At 32.1% G+C, this 20,310-nt stretch overlaps 1 protein-coding gene across 13 annotated transcripts in view; it reads right to left on the bottom strand.

Moving 5' to 3' along the window:
- ADGRL3 (adhesion G protein-coupled receptor L3) overlaps window positions 1-20,310 on the bottom strand; it is a 726,915-nt gene that overhangs the window by 367,754 nt on the left and 338,851 nt on the right. For 12 of the 13 annotated variants that reach the window (XM_039845304.1, XM_039845303.1, XM_039845307.1 and 9 more), the window contains one exon: window positions 11,167-11,380. In XM_039845304.1, coding sequence (XP_039701238.1) covers window positions 11,167-11,380 — 214 coding nt within the window. Of the gene's footprint in view, window positions 1-11,166; window positions 11,383-19,972; window positions 19,977-20,310 lie in introns of all 13 variants that reach the window. The other variant, XM_039845313.1, reaches the window with a different exon arrangement.

The following is a 20,310-nucleotide window of genomic DNA, read 5'->3' as shown; positions in this document are numbered from 1 at the left end:
TCTATTTTCCTGACACAAATTTTTTAAATAAAATAATAAAATAAATGGATAAGAAAGATATTCCTCTACTTTTTAAATGAGGGAAACAGTAAACCTCAAATCTTGAATCATTAGGTAACAGTGTACTTCTATTTCAGAGGAAAAAATGTCATATTTTTCTTGAAATTAATCTGCACCCTAGAATACAAATCGTAAATATCCTATATATCTATAGCTCAGAAATTATGTTCTCATTTATTTGTGTGTGTGTGTGTGTGTGTGTGTGTGTGTGTACACACATGTATGCTAACACTATTGGCATATGGTTTCCAAGCTCCATTCTAAGGATACATTGAATTCATGCTATAATCATCAAAACAACATGTTCTTTAATTATTTCCCACAATAACTGTAGTACAACAAAGTAAAAGAATCTAGGGGATAAGATTTATGCTACAATTTATTTTTGTCTTTTGTTGCCTACATCCTTTTATAAGGCAACTACAGCCATCAAATATGTACTCAACCAAAAAATTATTTTTTCTTTATATGCACTAATGTATAACATTTTAGGTACAACTTCAATTAAGACACATTTTTCTGTGATTTTTGCAGGAGGCTCATGTTCCATGCTATTATCAATGTAGGCTTGCACTGCTTTTACTAATTTATGCTTTTGCACTTCTAATATTTCAGTGAAGGATTACATTACACATAATTGTTTTATTTATTTGTTTGTTTGTTTATTTATTTATTTCACAGCAGAGAACTACTATTGGAGTAAGTAATTGAATGTAAGGTCATTTGAAGGATTCTATGTTCTTTTTTTAGAACCAAACTTGGAAAGTAATTCAGAATCCTTCTATCTCCTCAGGCAAAAATGATCTACTTGAATTCCTTGGAAAGGTAAAAGACATTTTATTATAACAGATTTTTCAGAGACTAATTTATAGAGAAGTACATTTTTGTGACCTTAATTTCTGAAATACCTACAGAGAAATAATACCACTATGCGGAAGGTTATAAGTGGTGAAACTAGTTATAGGCATTTTTACACTGTATCCTAACGAAAACAAAACAAAACGAAAATTGTGGTTTAGGGAGAGAAATGATAATAAAAGTTAGTATCTAGATAGAGTTAGAAATGTGTAAGTATAACATATCAGAAACACATATATAACATAAATGACATATAACAGAAACACTCAAGCATTGTAGCACATGGCCATGGTTTGGTGGGCTTCATGGGTATAATTCTGAATCTAAAACAAAAACTATTTTTATTATGAAACAGAGAAGACAATGTTTCTAAATCAGGAGATATTATCTTGAATAAGATGTTCCCATTAGTCGAGAGTTATCATAAATCACATAAAATTAGTGTATAATATCTGATAAGTAAATTAAAATATCTAAGAGTATATTAATTTACATTAAATGTAAAACATACACAGTTGCTTAATGATCAGTGGTGATGGTTTGAAAACATCGAAGTGTCTCTTAAAGTGTCTAAATAATTCAACAACATCAATAATTTTAGCTGAAAATGTTCTGTTGAGTTCAATTACCATCTACTCACCTTCAAACCCATATTTTTCTAGTTTCTTCTTTTTGTAATGACATCTCTTCTTGCCTTTATTACTTTTGAAGTATATTTTCTTTCCATATTGCAATATTCCTATAGGCTTATACTCTTTTTCAAGTGCTATTTCCTCAATACACTAACAAGTCCAAGAAACAGCTCTAAATGTTTATTTTCATATTGTTGATAGTACTAATAGCTATGGATGCTAGTATTTTTTGGAAAGACCTCAAGTCTTTCAAGCCAAAGCATACATTCAAATATTATATACTGAAATCAGCCAATTGCATGAAAAAACATTGTGCATTTACCATTTTATAAATATGATTTACATATATCCCTGATACACATGTGATAAACATCTAATTTTACAGAAACTAGTGTCATTAATGCATTTTTTTCATAATAATAAATATTAGGGTAATAGTTATTCCTCAAGAACTTGGGAAATATATATTTCTCTTAAATTATTCACATCAACACATCATAGGAAGATTTAAAATGTATTACACAGCATGATATTACTATATTTAGTAATATTCTTAATAGAGAATTATTAAGAAACAACGAATCAATTAAACTTGTGTCTAGTAGAGTATTCATGGAGCCCAATTGAACAATATGTTTTCAGCACAATTTAGTCCAAATAGGAAACAAATAAACAAAAAAACCCAGAATACAAACAAGAATAAACTAATCCAAATAGTCAAATAGAATTACTATAGAGTGGTACAAATAAAGATCCACTTTCATTTTTATAACTTATTAGTAAAAACTTTGTGAAGATTTACATTGTATAAAATCTTATATTCAAGTTTCATTAAGAAAGGCTGGAATAATATATTTTCTCACTTACAGGTATTTCCAAGTACTCACGTGATGTATTTAGTTTCTAAACTCCTGAGTCCTCTCTGTTCCAAAGTTTGAACGTTGTGACATCTATTTTCTTCTATTTCTATATACCATGCAAATGTCAACTTATTTACTATTATCCCTAGTAAATTCATCTTTCCGGAAGTATTTGTATAGATAATCGTGTCCCTGTGAACTCCCAAATGTTAAAAACAATAAAATCTGATTTCATATATTTTATCACAATATTTGAGTGTTTTTGCTAGAAAACTTATTCTAAATTAGAAAATAAATTCCACATAATTTAAAAAGCTTCATGCCATGTTCTCATTATTTGTATGTGAAAATGATAACCAACCACTATTACTGTACATGTGTATGAGGGTGAACATACAGGCACACACACACATGCATATATTTTCAGTAATAGTTCATCCTCATTTCCTTGGTCAGCCCAATTTATTGAAACCAGTACACATTTTAGACATGGCTCACAATGTAACAGATTGCAGTAGTTATCATGAATTTTGGAGCTGGACTGCCTAGGTTAAAAATGCAGCTTTGCCAATCACTGTGTTGCTTAAACACTGAAGTAAGGATGACAACCATATCCATTTCACTGGCTCTAGGGAAGAATTAAATGATTTAAGACATGCAAAGTACTTAGAATATTGTCTGGCCCATTGGAAGTTCTCAATAAATATTGCCAACACATAGTTATATCTGTAAATATTCAGTAATACAATCAGCTCTGTTCTATCAATGTTTATTTTTGTATTACATTACATTATCTAAAACACTTTATAAACATAATTGATTCAAATAAAAAAGAGGTTTAGAAGATGGAGAGTTTCAGATTCACAATAATTCAATTGTTTCTATCAAAAATTTCAATAATAAAAATTTGTATGTGGTTCTAATTGAATATTGATAAAACCTGAGTCAAATCAATCCAATATTTGGTTGAGTGTTTGCAACAGAGGAAATGAGTTTCTTTTCCCATGATCATGATCACGACCAGGAGCAGTTTTTAACTATTCTTAAAACTTCATCATTTAATCACCACTGCTATAATAAACAAGGCCCAAATCTCTCAAATAAGCCTATATGTTGGCTTAAAATAATCAGCAAGTCAATTTCTAAGTGGTTTAATGATCTCATTGGCAAAATGGAAGTGATACAATTATGTATTTCTTATGGGGAGGAATAATTAAAACAATGAAAGATACATTCTTTATCAGAGTACATGGCAAATAAAAAGTACATGATAAATGTTAATGCGTATTATTAACAATAACAACTGAATATATTCTCTATTTATTCGGGCACATTAATCTTTGATATAAAAGCTACAGCTAAAGGAAAACTGACTAAATAATCCAAAGGCAAGGACAGGGCAGTTTCTTAAGGATGACACTCAATGGCTACATTGATCAATTTTGTCAGCTTGGTTTCATGGTTCCATGAGCTGTTCACCAGCTGTACGCATCGAAGTAACCAGCCCAGATCAAGGCACAAAACATTCCAGCAATTCTCCTCATGTACCATTCCAACCTCTGTCCATGGTCATCCTCACTCTTGCAAGGAAAACCACTGTCTAACTTCCAATACCAGAGATTCAAACCTGAGGATTCTACAAAATTGAGTTTTGATATTTATAAATCAGGAAATCTTCACTTACGCCATCCTCAGAGCAATCAGATCCATTAACCCTGGGCATTCCTTCCCACCAAGCAGCAGCTTGCTGAAGCAGGAGCCACTGTCTCTTTAGGAGGGCATAGCCTCTCTAGGTCCACCTGGCTCAACTCCTTTTGTCACCTCTCTATCCTGCTGGTATAAGACCCTGCAACCCTTGCTTTTTTCCATCTCTAGACCCCAACTTCAATGCCTTCGTACTTTCAACCACTGCAAGCCTTTCTGTACAACAAGGTGGTTCTAGATAAATAAATAAGTAAATCAAAAAGGAAAAAATAGAAATCTTACTCTCGTTTGAATTATATAAAATGTGGATGAATTTGAATCTTTCGCTTGCCTTTACTAATATACTAAAAAAGTGAATAAACATCTTTTGTTATAACAAAAATTATTCTTAGTGTCTTAAAAGAAGGAAAAAAGTAGTAAAAAATCATAGGCTTTGTATTTAGAGAGAGCAGGCATGTTTGTGCTAACGTGTAGTAAGTAATTTCATATAATTTTTTTTAAATTCTATGTAATTTGTCTCATCAGTAAAAAGAAAAAATGAAAGACAATCAAAATACTTTGGGATCTACTCACCGAATAATCCAGAAATCTTTATAATCATTGTAATAATAGAGAAACTAAGAGATTTAGAATGTCTACTCTATATCACTATAACTAATTTTTCTAGAGTTTAGTAACAGAATTAATGTTCATAATCTGCTTAACTCTTTTCCATTGAGATTTAACTTATACTGAAGATAATTATCTCAAGTATTTTTATACCATATCTTCTAATTTTCAAAAACTTTTTAATCTTTCCTTCCTCAGTAATATCTTAGAAATATTTTCCATAAGATATCAAGTTCTATAGACTGACCACAGAGTGTAAAATTATCTAAAAAGTTAGAAATGGGAAAACAACTAAGGTGCTCATTGCTGTAAATTACAACAAAAAAAAGATTTTTATGTTTTATAAATGAAATGTGAAACAAGACAAATTCCAAGTAAATTTATCAGACTATCTGTATCTAAATACCTTTTAGGCTTATTTTGTTTAGTTAGTTTGGCAATGTATTTACTAACGGCTAAGTTAACTGGAGTTAACAACTAATGCTGACAAATTTAAAATAACTCAGAAAATGTAAAGCATACTGGAAAACATAGCAAGCTTCTCAAATTCTGTCTTTACAAGATTGACTCCTTTTTTTTTCAAAGAAGATTAAAATCGATGGTCCTTTAAAATGAAAAACATTTTTTTCCAGTATACATACTTATAAATTAAGTTCTTCCAACATTTTTGTGTTTAAAATAATATCATGGCAGGGCTCCCCCAGCCCAATACTACTAATCTATGCAATACAGTTCATTTAAAAATAAGCTAATCTAAATTTCTATTATTTCAGTCATTTTATTTTTAATTTTAAGCAGTTTTTATAGTTTTATAAAAGATTAATCACATGAGTGTCTGAACAGAAGAGGACTCAATCATTTTTAGATTACAATGGGTCTAATTACAATGGGCTCTGTAGGGGCAGGGACTGCTGTATAACAGTCTTCCCTTCAAAAATAATTCACTCATAGAAAAAGATTAGATTAATTTAAAACAAATAGAATGAGTATTACGCAATGTGAAAATAATGAAAACAAAATAAAAATGACTAATGTTTAGCTAATAAGTAAAAGTGAAAAAAAAATTTGCAAAAGCATCAATTCTCCTACTTTGTTTCATGAGCTCTTTAACTCTTAAAATATTAAGATTCTCAAAGACTATCAGTTTATGTGAATTATATCTACTGACATTTATCATATTAGAAATGAAAACAGAAATATTTTAAAGTACATTGTTGCTACTGCCCCGATCCCTGCTAAGACTCCAGAACTTTTACAGGCTATTGCTCTTGAATCACCAGGGCCTTCATCTAATACAATGAAAAAGGCAACAATATGTCAGTATTGTTATGAAAACAGTTCTGACCTGGAATTCCTGGGAAGACCTCAGGGATTCCAAATTTCCATGAGCCACGCTTCAAGAACCGCTGCACAAATGGTTAATATTTCTCATGGCCCATAAGAGACAGCTAACATAACTCCCTTTAGCTTTTACTCTAAGCTCTCCTGAGATATTTGAATTGATTACTCAATTTTTAAATTTAGAACTACACATATATAACATATAAATCCATTCAAAATTAAATTAATAGCAAGGAGTTTTAGGAAGCATTTTAGGAGACTATTATCAAAATAGTTTCTCAGAATTTCAATGGGTCAAAATATTAGAAGAGAAGATATAAATGCCTTCCAGATAAGAACTTTCCTGTTTTTCCATACTCTTTGTATTTGGGGTTTTGGAATAGTAATTACTTTCCTTTCTTTCTTCCTTCATGTCCTGTCTTTTTTTTTTAATAAGCATGCACACAACAATCATTCTTAAAGCACTGAGTTATAGATTATAGTTTCTATGCCTATCTGTTCATTTTACTGCAAAGAACATGGATTCAATGGAAAAATACCTTTTATGAGAAACTGTTTCTGATCTGTTATAATTCAAAACAGAAATAAAAGACATAATGTAATGAATCTGTGAAGGGAAGAAAGAATACTCACATTGAAAAAATTCATGTATATACACAAGGTTATTGCATAGTATTTACTCAGCCATGTACATACAAAAAATTGCCACTGGCATTTCTTCTTCTCCTATTGAAAGAGTTTTTAACTTCGGCAGGAATGAATACGACAGAAACCAAAATCTACTATAAGCTGTAAAATCCCCTGCAGTGGTACTGATATAAACTGAAATATAACTTTTTTAGATATGTGAGAAACAATTCTCTTTCACTTTTTTTTTTTGCATGTTCCCGATGTGACTATGACAAATAAAAATGTAATATTGTTAAAATACTGCTAAAAGAACTCAGGTCACTCAAATAGAAAAAATTCTCCAACTTTATATATTTAACATCTCTGATTGATAGAAAACTCTAAAGATGGTATTTTTTTAAATGTCCATATTAATGATCTTTGGTTCTAAGTTAGAATAGGAGCAATTTTTGGTGAGTGGGGTATATTGCTGATAGAAGGCACAAGGTGGGGGGTTTGAGGTGCTGTTAAAGTTCTGTGTCTCCATCGGTTGTTAGTTGGATGAGCGTGGTGAACATTCACTGAGTTGTACACTTATGTGCAATTTTCTGTTGCATGTCATATATATTTATAAATGCATATTCACAAATGCCTTTTCAATTTGAAAAATATATGAAATTCCATGTAAAGTAAGGCTGTTATATTACATATTTAAAATAAGTTGTAAAAAGCTGGCATGAGGTTATCATGTTACATGATATTTAAATTTCCCACTCTTAGATGGAGTTTATGTTCAATCTATAAGAAAGGCTCCAAATGAGTTTTTACTAGCAAGGGAATAGCATCAAGCTCTTTTATCATGAAATGATAGCTTTTTTAAGAGAATGTAACAGATCTTAGGAGAGGATTTGGGGCATAGGGATGGGGGCTGGCTTCATGCAGTGACACATTTGGAAGAGGTTTTAAATTAAACATTGTACAGCAGAACACCAATGAGCTTGTGAAGCCAGGACAGAAAAAGATGGATGAACCATTATTGAAGAGAAGTCATTCCCTTGTATTCTTTTTGGTGTTCATCCACTAATAACCTAATATCGCTTTGGTCTCTTTTGGTTTCTCTAATGCTGCCATCCTTCAAGAACCGGTTTGACACTTCCTCGCCAATGAACACCTCCTAATATCATATATCTGAAAGAGCTTTCTCCTTTTTATAAGTCCTCAATAAATGTAAATGAGATAAAAAATATTGAGCAAATGATAAAATGATTTGTTTTTTATCTGCAAAAAATCCCCTAGTTTTGCAGGCAGGAACCATGCCTGACTTATTTTATCCTCTGTCAGAGAGAACTACACATCATGGACTTCCAAGAGCTGATGGTCTTAAAAATGAAAATATTTCCATTAATACCTGAAGATAACATGAAACCTCAGCTGAATTTGAAATGTAAAATTTCTGCAGTGGTCGTTTTTCACATTTAGATTCCAAAGCTATATGTACTATTTCTAAGATCTCCGAAGTTTGTAAACATAAAATAAAAAGAAATAAAAACCACTCAGATAATAGAGTAAAGAAAGCTTTTAAGCGGCATGCCAAAATTGGAGAATATATATTTTTTAATTCATTTACACATCATTATATGTCAAAAGTTAGTTTTAGGTAAAAAGAATAGAAAGTCTGCCCTCTAGAAGCCTACAATTTAGACAAAGCAACTATCTAAAATGTGATAATATAGGTTTATAAATGTTTAGATGCAATAAAGATGGATGCAGATGATAATGAGTGAGATTAGAAGTTCTGAGAATGATAAGTAAATGCTTTCTGATATTTAACAAGTCTTCTAGCAGGATAATGAAAAGAAGATAAAGCACAGAAATATTAAAGTGGGGGCAGAATGACATGAGAACACACTTAGATTTGAGAACATGAATACAATCTGAAAGGCTGTGAGGAAATTAGCTTCTTTAGAGCAGATGTCAGATTGCATAGTTCTACTGGACGAAAATGTGGAAATCAAATGCCATATCCTTTTCAATTCAAGTCCCCAATTTTTCACACTTAGCTAACAAGTTACAGCTTTATTTATGCATTCGTTCAATGTGTATGCAAACATCTGTATAAATACCATTTCATGTCTACCTTTACCTGTGACATTTGTCTAATTTATGAGCTTAAAGCAAGTTATGAAGGTTTTTTTTAACCAGGTTATACAAGGATACACAAGTACACTTTTTAGTAATAGTCCTCTCATCTAGAGGCATGCTTAAAAAATGTTTAGACCCTGAAACAGTGTATTTCTAGAAGTTATAATGAAAGAAAATACAATCATTTAAGATATATTTTATAAAAGATGTTCTCTGTTATGATTTTATCTCAAACACATTGTATAAACTGTCCATATCATTATTAGCAGGATCTGATCATATTATACAAGTAATTATTAGCATTATTTAATATTCTGCATTGGTATGATAGTGAAAGTTCATTATAAAGCAGCTTAAGTGGACATGGTCATCCTATCTCTTGGGAGTTTACAAGATGGAATCCGATTTCTTCTCCAAAAAGGTTGAAAGCATTCATTTTGGACAAGTATAAATATAGTCCAAATATAAGCAAGGAACTTGTCTCTGTGGAGAATTAACCACAGTTATTTCAGTTAAGTGACAATTCTCACTTGAGAAACCACCAGGAGGGCTTCCACAAATGATTTACTCAGGACGCTTAAAGCAATTTTACTCTGAAGATTTGTCACTTTATAGTCACATCCTATATAATTCAGTAGCTCCAGAGGATTTTTTTCTGCATAATTATAAGATTAGAGGCTTATTTTGGGAGCCATTAATAATATCAACGAAAGGATTAAAACAATCTCAATGAAAATCATATAGAGATCTAACAGCTGAAGTTAATGCTTCTGCTACATTTTAAATGAGAACCTAATCACAGAAAAAGCAGAATCTCCTACCCAACCCATTACCTTATATGGAATCCAATGTTTGGTGGTCTGACAGAAACAAATAAAATGCCCATTCCTTATTACTCATGGAAAACCACTCCTAAAAGACCATTACAACACCTATATGCAATGAAATGATTAGACTTCTTTTACGCATAACATTAGAAATTTTAACCGTAGTTGTAGGCATGTCAAATATATAACGAGAGATACACAAGAACCAGATTCAACTAAACTAATATCAAATGGTACCCCTAATTTTAAAATTTTATTTCTCATAAACCCTCACCTTAGCATGAACTAGTGTTTTAGAAATAGAAAAACAAAAGCCTTCAGGTTTTCCCAGAGAGACCATTATCCTTCAAGTATATCTCAGGTACTTTGATCCTCAGAAACCTGGCATGTTATAATTTCTCTTAATAATTTATACAACAGCAACTTATAAAAATAAAGTATTGACTCTATCAACTTTTTAAGTACACACAAACACATACATATCTGAATTTTAAGTGTATCAAGAAGACAAAAGGTTAAAAATAAAGAGGGCTTTTGTAAGCACAAGATAGTCCTTGAAAAATTCTATTTTTGCTTTTATACTTCAATTTATACTTCAATTTATTTATTTTTACATATGCTGAGATTTCCCCCATATTTTAAGAGATCTTTACACAACAGAAGGTATGTCTAAATAGAAATCTAAAGAAAAAACAAATTCACTAAATAAATCATTTATTATTTAAAACTTACTTTGTGAGCAAGTAATCTGAAAGCATGAAGGCTTATATTAAATAAATGAGTTCTCTGATTTCTAAGAAATCGCAATAACAGTGAACAAATACTTAAAACATATCTAATATTTAGCAAACTTATAAAAAAAATTAACATTATTTAAAACTGCTATAGGATAGAATCCTATTGATCAGACTCTCTAGAGTTGAAAATCTTTATTTTCTTATCTAGTGATACAGTACCTTAATTTATATTTTAATATGGTAATATTTTTTAGAACACTTAAATATATTAAAGTAACGGATATACTAGTTATTTAAAATAACTTTTAAAATTGTTTCCAAGGGCAAATAATCTTTAATCAATAGTCTTTTATTATACTGTATTTTGATTAATGGTTATAAAAATTGCCTGTTATTTTAATTTTTATTCTTTTTCCCACACTGATAGAAAGTAATTGTTAGCAGTAAAATAACTTTTCGGTAATTTCTGGAAAAAACTACAAAATTGTACTTTTGGAAAATGTGAAAAATAAATTGAGTTTCTCATGTAATGAACCCAGTTCTAGAAAACATAAAGCAGACCATGAAATTTAATAACTAACCTAATCAATGTTAATAATTTTCAAATGTCATTCATAATTTCAAACACTAGTGTTTTAGTGGAGAATAGTTTGATATTGAAAAAGTGGTTCAAATTATTCTAATAACACAATATTATTTATGTTCTTACCTATGCTGAATGTCACACAGATGCATGTAGAGAGTTTATATTAAATGCACAAAGAAAAAAATATTAGAAGTTTCATACCTTTGAGACATAATCTTATAGGCATCTGGCAGATAGCATCGTATATTCTCCATCTGAGCAGGGTCAGAGTCACAGATTTTGTCATCAGTCCTCCCATAGTTGGCACTTTCAATCATGATGACATCTGTTCCTGGACAGCGGAGCTCTATGGGGTAGCTCTCACAGGAGAGCTCTCTTCGTACCACAGCCATCGGTATTGGGGCGCGGCTGAAAGCTACCGGAAGGAGGAGGAAGAAAAAGAAGTCCCTTTTATAACATACAAAGGAAAGTACATGTGCTTGCCTTTCCAGGGTTTGGGTAAGCTAATACCAACTAATAAGGCAGTTACAATTCATAATTCTAACTAAAATAGAATATCACTCTAACGAATACCTTTATTTCTTAAAAACCTTATCTAACAGTTTCTTATAAATGGAAAAGAAAATGTTCCAGATTTTTAAAAATTTTGGCCGGTATATGAGGTAGACTGTATAGAGATATCATCGAATTTGCTTAGTAAAATACTCAAATAAGCCTCGGGGCAGGGGTGGGGCAGGCTGTGTGTGTGTGTGTGTGTGTGTGTGTGTGTGTGTGTGTGAGGTGTGTTTTGCTTCGTATATGAAAACGGCTACCAAAAAAATTGAACTAATTGTTCTTGCGTTTATATTTAAATAGTCTATTTAAATTTTATTTATTTAAATAGTCTTAATTAAATAGTTTATTATGTCTATTTCAATTTTTAAAATACAGTTTTATTGTTTTAAGTAATAGTTAACATAATCGATATACTTTGGAGTTAAATACAGAAATGATTAATTTTCTTTAAGAAAACGAGATACGTAAGGAGAAAAATTAAATTTTCTTTCTGCTCTCTGCCCACACCTTTCCCCCAATGTCAAGAGGTAACCAGTTAACAATGTGGTAACCTTCCTATCAGAACTTTCTGCAGAAAAAAACAGATATAATGTTTCCTCCCACCCCTTTTTAATTCACTCAAGTAAATTTTACAGAGGTCACAGCACACTACATATTGTTTCATAACTTGATTTATTTTATTAATTTAACAATATATGATGAAAATCTTTTTATTTATATGTGGTATTCCTCATGCTTAATAGATGCATTATATATAAAATATTTAATTGGTCTTATGTTGATGGACATTTAGGAATATCTCAGTGTTTTTGTGTCACAATACTGCAAAGAGGCATTAACATATTGTGTACCTAGGCTATAATATTAAAAAATATATATATATAATTATTGAAATATATTTTATGATATATTTCTATAAATAAAATTATTGTATCAAAGGGAATATATATTTCAAGGTTGGCAAATATCAAGTAGATGTCCAAAATGTTTAATAAAAATGTACATGTCCATCACCAATGCTATTCTCTTCAAAACTACATATCACCAATTCCTTTAAATTTTGTTATTGTGATAGATAATGACATAAACCTTATTTAAATTTTTACTATTCTATTTGTACAATGAAATAAAATTCCATACATTTATTGACCCCTCATATTTCTTTTTTTTCTGAATTGCTTGTTCACATTTAAGTTTGCATTGTAAAAGTTTTTTGTATAGCAAAAAAAATTGAAAATTTGATCTTTATATTTGTGGCAAATGTTTTTGTAGTTTATTGTTTTGTTTTAGATGTTTGCTGAACACATATATTTCATTTTTATACAGCCAAACATCTATCTTTTTCTGTTAGGTTTTACAGTTTCTTTTCTAAGACTTCAAATATAATCTGTACATTATTGGAAGAATGTCAAATGTTTAATTGTTGAAACTCAACAAATCTTTTAAAATGGATGTAACTGAAATTCTAAATTGTTTACTAAACATCCAATAAGTTGATTTTCACATAAGAGAATTAATTTTAGAGATAGTTATAAATTTACACTGATAATTAACTCACTCATGTGTTAGAACATGTATTTAAATAAATACATTCAACTTTTCTTGTTGCTTTTTTTTACTAAGCATGAAATGTGAAAGAAAAAAGAGAGAGAAAAGAAGCAAAAAGGTAAAAAAAAAAAGAGAGTAAGGGGAGAGAGAGAGGTTTTATTACCATAAATATTTTCACTTGAAACTTAGAGAAAATACTGATTTGATTATGAAACCATACTTATTATTTCAAAGTTGAGAATGACATTAGTTTTACCATGATTTTATAATATTTTAGAAAAGCTGTAACTGTACCATAGACCCCATGCATAAGTAAAGTTCTCAAGTGTACACAGTTAATTCCATCCTGATTGTTATTCAACATCTTGTTTGTTCTCTCTCTCTAGACTCTCTCTTTCTCTTTCTCTCATCTAGCATATTCATGGCTCAAAGAGAGTTCATATAATTAGAAGTGGTTAACAATATTTTTAAAATTTGATATTCAGTCAACATTTTGACAGTATTCTCACAATAGAAAGGCACTGAATTTCTGAAATGTGCATTTCTATTATTTCTAAAATAAAATAGCCTTATTTACCTATTATTCAGAAATTAGATGGTTGTTTAAACATAAAGTCATTTTTAATTCCGAGAGTCTTTTTTATGGATAAAGACATTTTCATTAATGTATTCAGTATTTTCGTTAAAGGAATCATTGAATAATAAAAATGTTCCAATTTGGGAATCCAGTTTCAGGATTTCAGTCAGTTTAAATGGAATTATAGAGGTTTATTATTAATAAAAGATCATTTAAATTAGAATTTTCCCACGTGTTTACAGTAAATATTTGAGCATTTGCTAAGAGACAATTTGCATTCTAGCTTTGGTATAACCATTAAAAAATCATGTTGAAACTGCTTCGACATTGAATTATCTGGCTATATTTTTTTTAACTAACCACAAGTTAAATTAAGTTAAAAACAAGTTAATTTAACAAAGAAACAAAATAAGCAAATTATATAGTCAAAGCCTTTGTTTGAGTATAAGTGGACAGTCTGGTTGATTAAACTCATCAGTCAATTTTGTCAAAACGTGTACATAAACACAGATTTAATTTGGGTCGCAATTGTCAAAAAATGATTTAAAATGAGACACTAGACAGTTACAAAGTCAACTAGAATGTGGAGACCCAAATTTTTCATATACCTCTCTTGGCCCTATAAGACTTATTCAAAAGCTATGGATATGGCAATTATTACAGAGGACTAGAGTTGATTTGTGAATGGTTTTGACCATTTAATATATAGTTGTATTTTTATCAGCAACCGTTACTGATAAAAGGGTTACCCTTACTGATAAAAGGGATAAAATGCACTGCCAAATGATAAACGCTTTGTTTAAAGAAATGGATTACTAGAAACTACTCTATTACATTATCTAGTTACTTATTAAAATTACTTTTAATTATATTGCTAGATATTTTAATCAGCAAAGTCCAATGAAAACAATATGCATAAATTAATTTTTTGGATTTACCATTCAGTTATTACGCTAAAAATGGAGAAACTTTATTTTCTAGAAAAAAAGACTAAGAAATGTCAATAATTCAAATGCAGGATAGTCAATAAATAAACAGTCTATTGTATGTTGTATCAGAGTAATGTTGCATCAGACATTGTAGAATGGCCTTAAAAAAATAACTGTACAAAGAAGGCATATTCTTGAACTTCATCTCACTTTTATTCCATGAGTTAATTTGTTATAACAAGGAACAGAATGTCACCTATTAGATGTGCAGCAGATGTTAACTGAATAAATTGAAAGAATTTTACATGTGAAATTCGGTAACATTCTGATAGAATGCTGCACTTTGGAACTACCTACTGACCCACTGCATTCCTATACACCAACAATGAAATTTCAGGAAATGAAAAGAAAAATTCATTTTGCGATCACAACAAAAAGAATAAAATACCTAGGAATAAATTTAAAGCTTATGAAAGATCTATACACTGAAAACTACAAGACCATTATTAAAAGAAATTTAAGAAAACACAAAGATAATCTGTGTTCATGAATTGGAAAAATCAGCATAGTTAAAATGATCATGTTAGGTAGTTAGGAAGACATGATCAATGGAGGAACTAAGGAATAAGGCTCCTCCCAAAGACCTCCTTAGAACATCCATGTTATAGCTATAAATCACCCCTGCATCCTGAAGAACAAAGGAATAAAGGAGCCATAAGCCAGTGGCCCATTTAGTCCAGCCACCATCGTATACACAGTCAGTCGTACAATAATCTCCCCATGACCTGGCCTCATTATACCATCATTACAATATCATGTCTATGCCTGGAAGTTCATGAATCTAATAATAGACTGAATTCTGGGAAATTGCATGTGCAATAGGCAAAGGATTATATAACAACCAAATGTCAATCAAAATGACCTCACATGCCAATCATCTATCGCCATTCCTGTAACCACCCGTCACGACCACAATATAAGGTTTACCTCCTGAATTGTAAGTTGTTACAGCCTCTTTGCTGTAACCTGCCCCACTCTTGGAGAGTACTTTAATCATATCTTTTGTTTCCAGGAGGCTACAGCCCTCTTTTGCATAGCCTGTTTCTTTCTTAAAGCACTTTAGTAAATCTTACTTTCTCTAAATCTCACTGATCTGTAATTCTTTACTGTATAGGCAGGGAAGAACTAATGTACCCCTCAGTACTACTGGGGCAATGACAGATTTTAGATCATCCCAGTGGTAACAGCCATATTACCCAAAGCAATATACAGATTTAATGAAATCTCCATCAAAATCTCAATGGCATTTTTTAAAAAAATGGAACAAAAAAATCATAAGATATGTATAGAATCACAAAAGACTCTGAATAGCCAAAGCAATCCTGAGACACAGACTCACATATATAAGGGCAAATAATTTTCAACAAAGGAGCCAGCAATATGAAATGAAGAAAGCCTCTTTAATAAGTGGTGTTGGGAAAATTGGAAAGCCACATGCAAAAGAATTAACCTAGACTGCTATCTGTCACCGAACACCAAAATGAACAGAAAATGGATCAAATACCTGTATATAACACCTGTAACAATAAACTGCATAGAAGAAAACATAGGTACCAAACTCATGAACCTTGGATTTAGAGATTATTTCATGAATTGGACCACAGAGGCAAGGGAAGTAAAAAGAGAAATAAATGACTGAGACTATATCAAACTAAAAAGCTACTGAGCAGAAAAAGAAACCATCAACAAAACAAAGAGGCAATCTACTAAATAAGAAAAGATATTTGTAAACAATGCCTTTGATAAGGGGCTAATATCCAAAATATATAAATAACTTATACAGCTCAACAATAAAAACAAACCATTCAATTTGAAAAATGGGCAGAAGACCTGAACAGACATTTCTCCCAAGAAGATATACAAATGTCCAACAGACATATGAAAAGATGCTCAACTTCACTAGCTATTAGAGAAATGCTAATGAAAAACACAATGAGAGGTTACCTGACAGCTGTAAGAATGACAATAAGACAGGTAACAACAAGTATGGGAGAGGGTGTGAAACCCTCCTACACTGGAATGACAATACTAAGAGCAGGAGGACTGCCTGAATGGGGGAAAAAAAAACGAAGGAATTAATAACCCCTGTTATCCTGTTTGAAGACCACAGAGACATGCTAGTTACATAAGCATTCCTCTTTGCAGGGGGCATGTCTGTCAATAGATGGCAATCTCTCTCTTTGTTCTCATAGAGCTCAGAGCCACAGTATAGAAGTGCAGCCCTGACTCCTACAGCTCCTTCCAACTCCATCCTCCCTGCAAGATGGGATGCAGAAACTGGAGAAGGTGCCCCATAGGCACAAGCAGCAGGTACCAAGAACTGGAAATTTCCCACTTGGAAAAGAATGTCTTATCCGAAGCCCCATTGTCCTCCCCAATTCTCCTCATTTGCAGTCATATTTAATGCAGAAATCAACAATGAAGACACATTTTTCCCAGGAGGAGATTCCTTTGTGCTATTGAAAGCCCTTCCCCAAGCCCTGTTTTCTCTGGGACGGCAGTGTCAGGAGCAACCCCAAAGCTCCTGGAAATTCCCTTAGATAGTGACGTGGTCTTACCTATCTGTTGAATGACTGATTCTGAGTGAGGGAGAAGAAAATCTTGAGGGGATGTACATGGCAGGAAAGTGTTCATAGGACTCGGCAACTGCTGCCTGGCAGGGAGAGGCATGGTGAGGAAGAGAGAGATGAAGCAGAGCAGCAGATGGCAGGAGCAGGTCTCGCCATCTGATCTGAGTGAAGACTTTGGGATATTTGTGATGGGGCAGGGGGCATGATGTATGTAGTGTTTTGGAATATTGTGTCTGGTCCCTTCTAACTCAGAAATTCTGACTTGAAGTGCAGGGCTTCCTGGATGGAGAGGCTGGAGGCAGGGAAACCTGCTAGGCATAAGGTGGAGATCTTGTAGGAATGTAAATTGGCACAGCTACTATGAAAAACAGTTTGGAAGCTCTTCAAAAAATTAAGAACAGAATTACCATATGACCCAGCAATCCCTCTTCTGGGTATTTACTCAAAAAAATTTTAAAACATTTATCCATAAAGATATATGCACCCCGATGTTCATTGCAGCATTATTCACAGTGGCCAAGATATAGAAACAACCGAAGTGTCCTTTGATAGATGATTGGCTAAATAGATGTGGTACATATATATAATGGAATATTACTCAGCCATAAGAAAAGATGAAATACTGACATTTGCAACAACATGGATGGATCTTGATATTATCACGCTAAGTGAAATAAGTCGGACAGAAAACTTTGAGAACCTTATGATTTCACTTATATGTGGTATATTAAACTGAAAGCAACAAACAAGAGAAAAAAACAAAAACTCATAGATACAGACAACAGTTTAGTGGTTACCAGAGGGAAAGAGGGGCAAGAGATAAGGGGAAAAGGGTGAAATATATGGTGACAAAATAAAATTTAACTTTGGATGGTGAACTCACAATACAACATACATGTGATATATTATTGAATTATACACTCTAAACCTATGTAATTTTATTAATCAATGTCACCCCATAAATTTAATAATAAAAAAGAACAAATAGGACTATGGTTTTCCAATTAAATAAAATTTATTTCTAAAAAAAGAAAAAAAGGATATCAGTAAGAATAACCAAAAGGCTAAATACAGACTGAGAGGCAAGCAGCTAGTTAGCTGGTTGAGGACTTAGCTCAGTATAATTAATTACATTTTAAACATGTTGAAGTAAGAGTGTCAGGATAACACTCAGAAATGTTCAATAATCAGTTGGATTCATGAGTCTAAAATTCAGGAGTAAAATTTAAACTAAAACCATGGTAATGATGTGACATATCTCAGCAAGTACCTACAGAGTAGAAGAGGATAAATGCAGAAGTTGGAATATCAGTGGCCATGGAAGAAATGTTGAAGGCACATGGTAATTAGTTACTGGATATATATCTATATCTATCTATCTATCTATCTATCTATCTATCTATCTATCTATCATCTATCTATCTATCTATGTATCTATCTATCTATCTAACACAGAGAGCATGCTATGTGTCCATTAAAGGAAGATTTTGACTAAACAGACTAAGTATCTTGCCACTGCTTTTAGGGGAGGGTACTTAAATAGTTATAAGACAGATGAATCAAGCAGATATATGTATCTTCCATTGTTTTTTGTTTTTTGGGGTTTTTTTTTTGGTTAGATATCCGGGACTAGTTTAACTAGTTGGTTCTGGCTCAAGGTCTCCCTCAGGCTTGCAGTAGCCCAAAGGCTTTCCGGGGGCCAGAGGACCAGTTTCCAAGGTGCCTCACTCACCTGCCTTGCAAGTTTGGGCTGGCTGTCAGGAGAGGATTTGGTTTCTTGCCTGCATCTCACCATGAGGAGATTCATTTATCTCCCTGGGCCAAACTTTCAATGATCTGTTCAAATCTGATTTATCCATAGATTGTTCTATATACTTAAGGACTTACTCAAAAATTAAGTGCTCTAGCAGGATCCACATTTAGCAGAGAATGAAACTGTCAGCCTGCTTTATATGTTTGTTTGTTGTAAACACAAAAACGTAGCTAAACAGCCTACATTTATATTTATTTTCCATTTCTTTACCTTTACACTTTGTTTACCCCAAATTATGTATATTTAAATTTAAATCTACTAGAGAAAAAAAACAAACATGAATAAAGAAATACAAATTAGAAGGCTATTTTGATCAGTAAAGACAAAATGGTTGCTTTAGAGTAATGACAGAGAACATATTTGATCTCTGTTTAGAAATAAAACATTACAGGATTTGATTATTGGTTGAATATGAAGGGTAACAGAGAGGGTGACAAGGATGACTACCGGGTTTCTGGCACAAGCGAAAGGTTGCATTGTATTGCCATGAACAAAATGACTCAGAAGAGAGATCTTTATAAATTTGAGAATTGTAAGGTAGTACTTAAAACCAGAGCAGTAGATAAGGTAACCTGGGAAGGGAGTATAGATTTGATTACGGAGGTCCATTAGGCAGTTTTTAAATATGTTCACAATTCTTGGATAGTCCTCCATTTTTATTCCCTTTCTCCTTGAATGTAGCCTTTACTTTGTGACTCACGTCTAATGAACATAGTGTGGTAAAAATGAGAGTGTGAGATTTCCAAGGATAGTTCATTAACAAGACATTGCAGCTTCAGCCTCTTTCTTGGATCACACACTTGGTGCACAGTCGGTCACCATATCTTCAGAACACCCAAGCAGCTTCACAGTGAGGTTCAGGCCAGAAACTGAGCCCTCGTGCAAGCCAGCCCAAACTTGCAAGGCAGGTGAGTGAGGTACCTTGGAAGCTATTCTCCAGGCCCCGGAAAGTCTTTGGGCTACTGCAAGCCTGAGGAAGACCTTGAGGCAGAATCAGCTAGTTAAACTAGTCCCAGATTCCTAATCTAAAAAACCATCGAAGATAATTAATATTTATTGTTTTAAGCTATTAAGTTTGGAGCTATACATTATAATATAGCCCTGACCCAAGCCTGAAAGAATATTTAAAGAGTGGACTTTGTAACTATTGGGCAGATATTGAAAATGACCAAATCAATAAAAAAAAAAGTATTATTAATTACCCACACAGATAGTATAATATGACTATTCTTTTGCTGACACATCATTTAGGCCACTAGTTTAAGTATAAATATATAAATATATAATTTTAAA

This window comes from Pteropus medius, unplaced genomic scaffold (assembly GCF_902729225.1).
Source record: "Pteropus medius unplaced genomic scaffold, Ma_sr-lr_union100, whole genome shotgun sequence".
NCBI lineage: Eukaryota > Metazoa > Chordata > Mammalia > Chiroptera > Pteropodidae > Pteropus > Pteropus medius.
The sequence above is the reverse complement of the archived record's forward strand: the minus strand, read 5'-3'. Positions and strand labels throughout refer to the sequence as shown.